The sequence below is a fragment of the Microchirus variegatus genome, assembly GCF_963457635.1.
Source record: "Microchirus variegatus genome assembly, chromosome: 11".
Taxonomy (NCBI): domain Eukaryota; kingdom Metazoa; phylum Chordata; class Actinopteri; order Pleuronectiformes; family Soleidae; genus Microchirus; species Microchirus variegatus.
Genome location: NC_139812.1, coordinates 16,751,398 through 16,764,125, shown reverse-complemented (window position 1 = coordinate 16,764,125; position 12,728 = coordinate 16,751,398). Strand labels below are relative to the sequence as shown.

General features: G+C 42.1%; 1 protein-coding gene across 1 annotated transcript in view; it reads left to right on the top strand.

Annotated features, from left to right (window-relative positions):
- Positions 1–12,728, top strand: part of pde10a (phosphodiesterase 10A) — a gene marked incomplete at both ends in the record, with an annotated part of 59,521 nt that overhangs the window by 21,549 nt on the left and 25,244 nt on the right. The window contains one exon of the mRNA XM_083897786.1: positions 9,992–10,123. Within this exon, the coding sequence (XP_083753912.1) occupies positions 9,992–10,123 (132 nt within the window). The remainder of the gene's footprint in view (positions 1–9,991; positions 10,124–12,728) is intronic.

Sequence of the window (12,728 nt, the reverse complement as noted above, 5' to 3'; positions counted from 1 at the left end):
TATAAATAATGAGGCATGTGATCGAGCAGAGGGCCTTTTTAGTTCGTTCTGTGGCCGCGTCACGAGAAGTAACATGTATGGGTGTGATGATGTGTGTTTGTGTGCGTCCTTCCTGGGTGTTTCTGGTCAGTGGCAGAGGTCAGTGTGGGTCACACCACTACAAGAAGGTGTTTTAAACCCAACTGATGGAAGGTGTAGTGAGCTTTTGTAGCTGAGTACACGTTTTCTTTTATCATATTTGTTTTGGTTTTGAAGAAATGCAGTATCACAACACACTGTAGTCCACTAAATCAACATGACACTGTGGATTTTAGAAGCATTTTCATGGGTTGTAGCTTATGGTCTAAGAAGCAATGACTGTGTTTGATGGTTGTCCAGGTTATTTTTTTCAATCAAATTTTCAGTTCAATTTAATTCAATTTCAACTTTTGATTGGCCTCTTTTATGCCAACAAAAAAAATCTAATCTCTAATTTGGGCGTGATCCGTAGACACCATCACTAGTTATAACTAGTGCTGTCAAACGTCGGCATTTAACGGCGTCAACGTTAACGCATGACGACTGACCGGAAAAAGACGTGTGTGACGTCATGTTTACATGACTCCTGATTGTTAAAATGAGACACTAAAGTAGCGCTAAACTTTAAATACAGAGGCACACAAACGCGGTACACAGGTAAGTGGTTGTTTGTAGCGTTGCTCTTTTCCTGTAATAAACAGACTGCTCCAGTTCCACTGTAGGTGCGCTTAAAGGAGCTAATGCAGCTAACGGAGCTAACTGGTAAACGGTGCCTGGACTCCGGTGTCGCGACACGTAAACATGACGTCATTTGCGTCCTTTTCCGGTCAGTCGTCATGGAAACGTGTCATGCGTTAACGCTCGTTAACCTTTTGCACAGCACTAGTTAGGGGGCTAGGGGGCTGGGGGGGTTGAGCTGCCTTGGTGGAGGTCTGCGCTCTCCGAGTGCTTTTCTACTTTCTATTTTTATATTAAAATGTGTATACAGAGGTGATAAGAATGTACAGTATAGAGTGCTGTATATCCTTTGTTGAGCACAACCTAGGCAATCTTAGCGACTGTATATAAGCACAACCAAAACGAACTAAAAAATCTGATTGAATTTGTGATATTTGGAAATATGTGACAGTTCAAAGCTCACTTGGCTCGTTTTCATCAACAAAAATAAAATAAAAACGGTCTATTTAGTGACTTCTACACACATCGCTTTAGTCAATCGCTTCAGATGGATATCGCCTTGAGTACGATGCTCTGCTTACTTTTCAACCAATATTCAATGTATGAATTATTCGGCCTCAGATGATCAATCTCAATCTTTATCCAGAATCGTTTACTTTTGACTTAAACCCAGCAAAAGACGTCTGTGTTGTCAGGACAGGAAGTGTTCACGCCGGACATTTCCTGTCCCACTGCATGCCTTCTCTCTCACTGCCAGGGTTTCTGTCACAGAATAAATAAATACGATACAGTATATCACGAAAATAATATGTTAATTAAAGTCTGATTGAAATTTGAATGACTCAAAAATTCCGGGCTGGGCTGAGTGTTTGCCAAATAGTTTCTCTTTGTGATTTGTCTTAAATGTTAAGTGTGTTTATTTAAACTTGCGGGGAAAATAAAGCCAGAGAAAATGAATTTGCGATATGAGCTGTTTTTTTTGTTTGTTTTTTTTTGGTCTGGATCAGTGCCAGGGCACAGTGCATGATTTGAATAGGGGAAACAGATGACCCCCCCACCTCCACCCCCCTCCCGCCCAGTCAGCTTGTTGTGGGTTGGTATCTGAGGGGATGGGAAAAGGCCACATGCATGTCGATTTCTTTACAACTTGTCCTCGTGTCAGGACTCATAAAAGCGCACGGCGCTGGAGAAGACACAAGGATCTGTGCTTCTCATTAGCGAGTCCCCGCTGGCCTCTTAACGGGGCAGCTGCACGAGTTAAGCATCAGTCCAGATGTGGAGCAGGGGAACATGACCCTTGATTACTGGTGAGGGGGGCACATCAACCAGGGCAGGCGAGGCGTTGACACTCGGAGTGATTACAGCATTATTGTAAAGGTTCATCATCAACTTTGTGATGTTTAACCTCTGTGGCTGTGCTTCACTTTCATGTCACTGCGGGGAAATGACTTTTGAGTTTGACCTGCGATGAAGACTGTTTAAAATATTATTATAACGGATATATTTTCGTATATATCATTTTTATGCGTTGTGCAAACACAGTTTGAGATGTGGATGTTTTCCAGGATGTTTTAAAAAGACTTTTAAAACTTCAATTTTCCTTTAAAAGCGCTCTCTTAATCTTTAACCCCTAGGGCTCGTGCGGCACAGATCCGTGCCACAGGTGCACCCTTGGTAAATTGCTATGGGAATATTACACAACTCCTTATATGGACATCTTCGTCGTGTGCGCTTATAGGTCACATCTTCAGGTTTTACAAAATGCATTTTTTTGTCTCCTTATGTGTTGTTGAGTCAAAGTTATGATTCATTTTAAGTAGCGGTAATTGTGTAGAAGTCACAAAATAGACCGTTTTTAATTTTATTTTTGTTCATAAAAACCAGCCAAATGAAATTTGAACTGTGACGTATTTCCAAATTTTACAAATTAAATCCGATTTTAAACATTTTGAGTACTTTTTGCACAGGTGTGTTTATATAGTTGGTGAAAATGACACACGTGGCACATTCTTATCACCTCTCTGTATACGTTTTAACATAGAAAGAGAAAAAAAAAACGCCCTGTGTTCTAAGGGTTAACTGTCTGACCTGTTCGCGCAGAAGCATGGCTATCGACTCAACTGATTTGAGACTCTTTTTGTATCTTGATTATTGGACGTGTAGCCCAGGCCGACCTGTGATTCGTCTAAAACTGTGTCTTTAGAATGTTGCCACGTGCCTGTGACAACATTACTGGACTGTGGATTAAGGGACATGCCTTATCTACATCTCAGTTAGCCATTTATAGCCCTTACCCTTTACGTCTAATGACCTGGGCCATGGAAGTGGAAATAATGCAAATTACATTTCCATGGAAATCCCTCCCTCTCTCTCGTTCTCTCTCTCTCTCTCTCACACAATAAAAGACAGAGAGACAGAGAGAGGTGTGATCATGCATGTTTGTGCAGCGGTGTTTGTTTTTGCCATGTGGGGGCGTTGTCTCTGTAAATGAGGGCACTGCAGTCCACAGTGAAACAGCGTTTTTTAATTTGACACTTTCTCACTGGTTTATTGAGTTATCCCGACTGGTCACCTCATCCTTGGCTCTTGTGGAATGTGAGGGGTGTGTGTACATGCGTGTGCGTGTAGTTGAATACTACACACACACACACACACACACAGTCATAGGTGCAGGCTCAATGAATAAATGAGATGAGCAGTAAAAGCATTTTCATCGTCAGTGTTTGCCACTCGCTGAATGTCAGTCCTGGACGCTGTGCTCCAGCCGTCCCATAGATAAGATAAGAACCACATGCTCTTCCCACCTCCTGGCAAGGGAGTCCCAAACGGACTTGCTGACGCACACACCTCGCATCAACCCCCACCCCCTTTCCTGCCTCAGCCTCATGTCAGGAGAGTGAAAAGTAGTAACTTGGCAGCTTGCCCTTGACTCTCTGCCAGAAGGAGTGCACTTCTACAGAAGTGGTCTTTTCCCTTTTTCCTCTCATGTTCATTTTTTTTTTTTTTTTTTTTTTATCTTGGCGTTGCAGAAGAGAAACAAGTCGCTCGTTAAACACTGGCACTGCCAGTGTCTGCCTCTGCTGCTGACGTTATGGTTCAGTGTTGATCTGACAGAAGTGCTGAGGACACAGGTTCACCTGTGGTGCCACGCTGTCACAGATACAGTAACTAACAGCTTTGTGGGACTAAGAGATGTTCATTTATCTGCATCTGTTAGCATAGTGAAGTGCATAGTGCAGTTCAGCAATACTTTGTATAAAGTAAGAGAACGAAAGGAACTAATCTTCACAGCAGCTTATTCATTAAGTCTGTGGTGACAATATTGTACACACAGTATATCCGGCATGGGCTTAAATATCAACATGATTGTCAGGTATAATACAGGGAATGTCATGAATAGACACTGGTGTAGTGAAATTAGATAAAGATGGAGCGAGAGATAAGGTGACACCGATTATTATTCTTTTATTTATTACAATTTTTTTTTATTTGTTTCATGTTCTACAAACTCAAAATTATATATACAGTATTTCTGATTTTCCTCCAAGGAAGGGAAATCTGTGTTACCCTGGAAAGGACATCTATGTGTTCACAGCGCACACGAATGAGAAAAAGGGGGGTAAACAGGAAGTGTGAAGTATGAGAATGAAAGTATGACTGAAGCGTGCGACAGAGTGACAGAGTGAGGCACGGCGTTGCGTAAAGACGGATCGGAGAACGCTTGCGCAAGCTCGAATAGCTGAAATGGTGAAATATAGTTGTGGATACAGAAGGAGAACATTAGACTTTGCAACAGAGGATTATCATTTATTTGTTCCTGAAGGAGCTGAAGAATACGCTGGCACTTTTTCTCCTTGTGTGTCTCTGATAAACCACTGATGACCTACACAGTGCTGTTTGACTTTGTTGTGGATGTTTGTTTTCATTTATTTGCTATTAGAATACAAATAATAGCCCTTTATTATATGATGGAGTGAGTAACCCAACATACAGTTTACATCGTCTCTACAAGCTATTTACCTCTCTATATAAAATAAGCCCAATTAATTTAATTAATAAAAAAAATCTCACAATTGTTACTCCCAGGAGTTTCTATCAAACAGGAGCTCGTTCATATTGAGACCCAGACAGACTGCGACTGGTTAGGACTTTCCTTCCCAGTCCCAGGGTGTGGTGTGGCTATAGTCGAGATAAGTGTTATGCAACAATACCTCGCTGCATGAACTCGGGCTTTGGGTTTTTACACAGGAAGCCAACGTCTGAGTCAGGCACCGAAATCTGTGCCAACTGGGCTTCAGCGACTCATAAACATGCTGCACAACACAACTGCAGCATTTTCCCGCCCGTGCGTGTGTCTGAAAACGCGACATAATTTCACTCGATATCATTAAGTATCTGATGCAGTGACTGCAAGAGTAGTTCATTTTAATATGTGACCCATCACCGTGGACCGCTTAGCTGATTGCTGCTTTAAAATGTTTCAGTAAAATGTAAATATTCATATATTATTGAAATTAATACAAGTAGGGCTAAACATGATCACTGCGTCCCTGCGTTGGTGGCGTACATCTTTCTTAAAAACCTGTGCTTGATGAACCATTTACTTCTAGTTTGCATTTTTTAAAGCGGACCTAGACCGGAAGTTCCAATTAATGTTTCGTGTGTATCTGCGTCATTACCTTGTTTACGAAGCCCTGAAGTTTAGAATATGTGCTGAATATGTCACTTCCGGGTATTGGCCAATCACAAGACAGTTGGGAAGGCTCTACGCTGGCTGGCCAATCACAACACACTGTGTCTTCTGGGTGTGAGAGTTCAGTCTGAAATATCGCCGCTGAGGAACAGCATTAGAAAAGAGAGATTTCTATCAGCTCGTTTACAGCAACTAGGAGGATTTTGACCATAAAAACAAGTTAATGTATGTAAGTAGACCTCCATAACTAACATATATGTGCAACAGGACTGCTCTATGTGGGTTTTTAAATGTAAAAAAAAATGTCTGTTACATTCAAATCATTGTCAAATAAGTTGCTGACTAAGCAGATCATCTCCACATGACTCTCTCACTGTTTCTCACCATAGCAGTTTTTTTGTGTTCATGTCTGTGATGAAATTCCAGACAGATTCACTCACTCATTTCATAGGTCTGTGCCTTTGACATTTATCTTCTTTAATGTCGATCTTCAGCATCTGTTCTTTATCCACACCTGCCCAAACTCACACTCAAGAAAGCATGATGTCACGTTGAAAACCAATCAAAGACAGAAAAGGGCAGAGTCTTTTCCTTGATTGACTCTAGTCCAGATATTCAGTCATGAGAACAGAGACGAATGACATGGTGTGACGTGGTGATTGAAGGCAGTGGTGTAGTCTGCCTGGTGTGCAGGTATAAGCTGCTATACCCGCTGTATTTGTAGGTTATTGCGCTGGTGGTCTGAAATCCAATGCCGCTTTGTGTGTGTGCGTAGAGTGGAGTGGAGTGGGCTGGGCACGCTCTTTAAACTGTTGCACTTTACTAGAACTGACTGAACGCTAATGCATCACAGTTATGAGCGCAGGAGCAAGGTGAAAAATGAACCGAATGCAATGTTTTCAGCAGCCTGCTCTTGAATGTATACAACCTCTTTAGAGGACAACGTGTCTGCATGTTGTAAATATAAGATGTTAGACTGATGGTAACATTACTCACCATTTAGTGTGTTTGTTTGTGTGTGTGCACCTAAATTTTGTGCTGGCGTACCAGTGCAACCAATGTGACTGGTGGAAAGAAGCACACAACGTGAGTAAAGCAATACAGCTTCATACAGCAGCACTATGTCTGAAAACACAAAGAACTGTACTGTAGAACTGTACTGAAGTACTGTAGCAAAAACTCTTGTAAAAGCAGACGTCGTCCTTTCTGTTGCTCTCTGTCTATGTGTGCATGCAATCCAATCCAACTTTATTTATAAAGCATAGCTGAAGCAAAGTGCTGTACATCACCGATAAATAAAATCTAGAAACATAGTTAAAGACCAAAAAATAAACAATAAAACACTGTAGAAAATATAAAAACCTGATACCTGATTAAAAAAAATTATGTGTATGTGACTATATTTGTCCACAGAGGGCGACAGAGGTTCCGAACTGCAGCTTTAAAGTTTTTGGACTGTATTGGATTTGAATGTTTTTCATTTACTGATATCAGACATGTTTCAATTGCACTGTCACATGTTTGGGAGGAAGCTAGATTAATTTTTTTAATAGTGTTTTGTGCGATTTGTTTTGTTTTCATTTTATTATTATCTCCATTAAAAATTACGCCATTGTCTTCACCAACGCCGGCCACTGTGGGAAGGAAAATTTCACTGAGGTTTTGTCAACATAAAATAAAAAACCCTGGTCAAACCAGTGACCATGCTATTGCTTCTACTGCAATAGTCTCTCTCTCTCTCCTTCCTTCTCTCTCTCTCTCTTGCTCTTTCGCTCTCTCCTCCCTGATTGAGTGAACACATGTGGTTCCCAGTGGGCTAACCATTTTGGACCACAGCATGTGGGACATATCTGGCTGCACCTTTGATTAGCCACTGTAGTTGCATGCTCGGGACACTGACGCATTACCCACAGCTCTGAGTGTCACTGCGGTCACATTAGGTTGAGCTGCGGCTCAAAAGACTTCAGAGGGAAAGCCTACAAGATCGGCAGAAAGTCGCAGGAATGTTTGGTAAGGGAAAAGTGCCATCAATCACCACCATGCTGTAATATCGTGGCTGTCGGGTCAACCCATTAATTGTCCTGCAATCTTCTTTTTTTTCCACTGAACTTTAATGGGGATTAACTATATTTACTTTTTTTTTTTTTTTACTTTCCAATAAAACGGTGATTTCTGAACTGATCCTGACGAATGCATGTGCATGTGTCAGGACAGAACCACTGCTCCTGGACTGACTGTGAATGTTTAGAGCAGATTTTACTGCACGTATAATCTGCTCTCCACTTCTTATGTGCCTTGTCTTAAGTGAATGCATCGTAACATTAGATGTTTTGTTTTCAGAGATGGTTTTCTGCTGTAAAACTTGGTATTCACTACTGGTTATTTGAATTTCTGTTGCAAGATACTGTATATTATTCCCATCAACCAGGTATTTTTACTCAGAAAACCTCCACACACTCATCATTCTCTGATGAGCTGGTCTGTGTACCAGCAGTTTCTGAAATGCTCACTATGCCACATGGTGATTTAATTTAATAAAAAAATATGTGGCGTGCTTCCAAACCCTGATACAGGTTATTTTTCTGTGTAGAAACAGGTTAGGTAAGTCAGAAAGTGACTTATTGGCACTCAAAAATGACATTTAATGCCATGACCAGGCTTCTTAGCTTGATCCTGAAACATTGACTTCATAAACTTAACTTCGCAATGTGTACAGTGTTTGTAAAAAGCCTGAATTTGTTGATACTTTAATGGTTAAAAGTGTCAGAAATAAACAGTGGCTATTGTTGAGAGCCAGTGTTTGCAGTTGTGGCTTAGTTTAACCACAGGGGTTGTACCCAGAACACTTTTTATTTTAACAGCCATTATACTGCAGGCACGTTGCTAAATTCTTATCACTGCCGTTTGTTTTTTTTTGCCCAATGGAAATAGGACATTTGACTATTTTTGTTCATGTGCACACACATATGATAGCTAAAAAATGTTCAGAACCCATCGACACAAAACTGGTATTCATAAAATTCACACAGCCTGTTTCTTGTGTGGTGTCACTTATCACAGTGCCTTCTTTGTGCGCCTGATTGGACACATTCGTACGGGTCCCTCCGCCGTGCTTCCATTTTGTGTCTATTTGTATGTCTTTCTGTCCCCTGTAGCTCCCTCCGGCGTCCGCCCGCCCCTGATTTTAGTTTTTTTCTTTCATTTATTAAGCTGTGTTCCGTCGTTACGCTTCAGAGCTGGTCAGGAGTCGCGTGAGGTCGCGAGGAAGGCTTTCTGAAGAGCCGTGTTTTGAGTCTGGACAGCGTCAGACCACAGCGTCCTCTAAACTTATCCCCTCTTCTGTTTGCCTTTTTCACCTCCCCCCAAACACACTCAAACACACACACACACACACACACATACAAAGCAAATGATCTATCGTAGGTGAAGATCAAATGATAAGGTCAGTCCGTTTACAGGAGCAAAAATGAACAAACAAAGGTAGCTACAACTTCATTTTCACACACTTTTTACTCGCATACAACATGTTACCTGCAGCTGATGTGGAAGCATCTGCATATCTCTTACATCTGGTTTTATTTTGTCGTCTGGCTCAACAGTTAAAAATCTGTGCCACACTTCATTTACTGTGTTGTTGTCCATAAGTATTTGTAGCCGTTCAACTGCTGCAATATCATACAGGGTTTCAGACAAACGCCCCACTTAGTAATACTTTAATGTGTGTGTGTGTGTGTGTGTGTCTGACGGCAGAACACATGCCTTCCAGCTGCATGTCCTCTTGTGATTCATACTTGAAGGGAGTCTACGCAGATGCTGCTGATAACCAGACGTTTTCGTGAGAGAGCAGTGAAATGACTGTCTCTGCGAAAGCCTTCTTTTCTATAATTGTCTGCTAGCAAATACAGTTACCACACACGATATCAATGCAATGAAAATTTGTACAATTATATAGGATTGAGTTCACGGATCAGTGATGATATTATGGCCCGCAGCGACATTGTGTTTGTTTCAGACACACACTACCTCGGCGCGAGTGACCCTAAACATGACGGTTTCCTAGCGCATCACGACGGCCTCTCAGACGCCAGCGGGTATATTAAAAACAACTTTCCCTCAATGATGGTCTGGCAAATTGCCTTTTTCCCTGACAACAAAGACAGTAAACAGCAGCACTTAGCAAGCTCTCAAGAACCTAATTGCCTATTAAGCACAATTGAGTCCTCCTTTATCCTGCTGCCTCTGTTGGGGGCTCCTATCCCTGGAGATGAAGCCTTACAGTAAACATAAGTGAGTTAGCCCGGCTATCTGAGAGGTTCAGCCGGAAAAATGTGGAGCTGCTGCCGTGCTCACTTCACGGGAAAGTGAAAGAGAGATGACCTTCGGTTGTTTCTAGCCCGTGGGTTTGTTTGGGTGGCTTTCAGAAACAATGAGGGCCAGAGCGAGATGTTATTTCCATCCTCTTATATCTTAAATTCCTTTGGCCGTCATTTTTTTTACTATTCCCCATATTTTTATTTGCATGCTTTATTTGTTTACGCGTTGCTTAGTCATGGATGTGTGAACTGAATTTTTCTTTTTTTTTACTGTTTCTTTGCTCTTTAGGCTTGACCGATGAGAAAGTGAAGGCCTACCTCTCACTGCACCCGCAGATGCTGGACGACTTTGTGTTGGAGAGCGTGAGTGCGGAGACGTTGGACAGATGGCTGAAGAGGAAGACCAGCAGCAGGCCTGCAGGTATACCTGCACCCACGCACTCACACACACAGGATCAAACATGGAAATGGACACACACACACACACATATATGCTACAGGTCTCTGGATCCATGTGACATAATGGTTGAATCAGCGGATTTCAGCGTAAATATAGTGACGCACAGCTGTAATTTCTCTAATATTTTGCTTCGGTTAAATGTTTGTACTTTGTACTGAATATCTCCAGCCACGTCAGTCGAAAAAAAACTGAAACCTTGTCTCGCAAAGATCCAGAGGAGCCGTGGCAAAGCGTGCCTCTGCGGGCTCCGTTTATTACAGGACAGATCCCTCGCTTCCGCACGTGTTCCCCTAAATCTTCAATGTGTGTGACAGACAGACCAAAAAGGGAGAGGGAGCGGGGGTTGTTGGGGTGTTTATGGGTCACTCGATGTGTCTGAGCGGGGCTGAACTGAGTCTGTGCCGCGCACTCCGCGCACACAGTGCACCGTTTCTCAGACCGGCCGTATCCATCAAGGGCCCACAGAGCTGGCACTCTGCCCAGACGAGCTGCTGACGTCAGAGGCGACCTCCAGAGACATGCAGCCGGCTGAAGGGGGGCCCAGGGGAGGGGTGGGGATGGTGGTGGAGGTGGTGAGAGTTTGTGCTGGCTCAGGGTGAGGGCGTGTTGAAGTGAAGGAGGGGGGGGGGGGGGGGGGTGAGCTGGCCGAGGATGGATTTGTCACATTTTGGAGCTGCTTTCTACATGAGGTTTACAGACAGTAGTGTTTATTGCTGCCATGAGACGTGGGTTTCTCAGGTCTGCTCCCGCATGTGAAACAGTTTCCTGTACACAGTCTCTCTCTGCATGTGTGTGTGTGTTTAGGTTCACATTCTTGCTGTCGCCAAGTAGGAATAACTCATTTCACTGGCGTAATGGAGGTCAGAGCAGATGAAGCGTGTGCAAAAAGCAGAACGCCAGAAACAAATCAACATGTTTACTTTTGTGTTGTGTCACCGTGCTTGTGTTTGATCAAGTTTTAGTGATCACATTCGTAGTCATGGCCGTGTGACTTACAAAAGCTAGATTATATGTGTGTGAGTTTACCTGGTACATTTTAAGGTGAAGATGTTTTTTTAAAGTTAGGCTGGAGTTAGGATTAGGTTATGGTTAGGACACTAGTAGTTATGGTTAAGGTTAAAGTCCGTCTACAGGAAATGAATGTAAGTCAATGCAATGTGGGCTTGTGAATTCCCATTATTTGGATAATCAGAATGGGTGAATGGGTAAAGAAGGGGCAGGAGGGTGAATATTTTGCCACAGATGCAACAAAAGTTTTATTCTTCACTTTTTAAATTTTGCCCAAAAAATGTGTCACTCATCATTATTATATCATTTTATTGTAATGCAATCAAATAATTTGTCTCCAAGTGATCACATGGAATTCTAGAGCCATTTTAAGGGTTTGAAGCATATTTTTTTTCAAGATTCTTTTCAGCAACTGGTTTCTTTTTTTGTCCACTATTGTTTAACGTGATACGATAAAGAACAAACTGTGTATAGAGCAAATTTGTGTCTGTGGCAGTTTCAAGATCCTTTATTTGTCATTTCACACGGTTTTTTGTAAAAAATACTCACATTGAAGTGAAACTTTGACAGTGCAAGATAACACAGTATCATAATTAATAAGAAAAGAAAGCTAAGAAAAACTAAAACCCTTAAATACCACCCAGAAATATAAATACTAGGGGTAGGAGAGGGGTAAAATATGAGTATGTGAGGGTCCATTTATGATTCTCAAAGCAGTGGTGATGATGTGAGTCTGTGCTGCGTTACCAACCCATTCTCATCCCGAGACCATCATGTACCGCCGCTCTGTCACGCCTGACAAGGTACTCTTCCATGTCTTAAAGAGATTGTTTTTCAATTGACTCCGCTGTAAACTGAATGGCCGTGCATTCTCATGCTCAGAGCAGTAAAATAAAAGTCAGACGCTGAGGTTAGGGTTATCCAGGTTGGCAGACCTTTGTTTTATTAATATCATTGGCATTTCCACGACCCGTGATAAATAATCATAAATAATATGATTAGTAATGAGTAGTATTTGTTGTAGTGTGGATGGAGACCGTCTAAAGCACGTGTCAAACTCAAGGCCCGGGGGCCAGATGTGGCCCACCACTTCATTTTATGTGGTCCGCGAGTGATTCATTGGTCTTAAAAATCTGTGTTAAAATAGTTCTATGCTTCTTTAAGGCGTGCGTTGACCATAAACTACATTTCCCATAATGCATCGCGATTGCGTTATCCGCAAAGTGACGGCATCCTGCCACTAGATCGCAGTGTATCATTGTATAATTATGCATCATGCGACGAGTGAAATTGAATAAGTAATAAATACAGAAAGTTATTTAGCAATATTTTACGCAGTAGATACCTTTATTTTACATTATATTTGGTTACATTTAGTTACATTTACCTGATTTAAAGTAAGACGCCATGACAGAGCGGGCAGTGTACGATGCTCTTGGAACGAGAACAGGTTGCCGTTACCGTGCCAGTGTCACAGAACTCTGACAGTCACGAGGCCTGTTATGGTGGATTACATCATTACGAGCGAGTTTCAGATGTCAGTCGATTCTCATGTTGT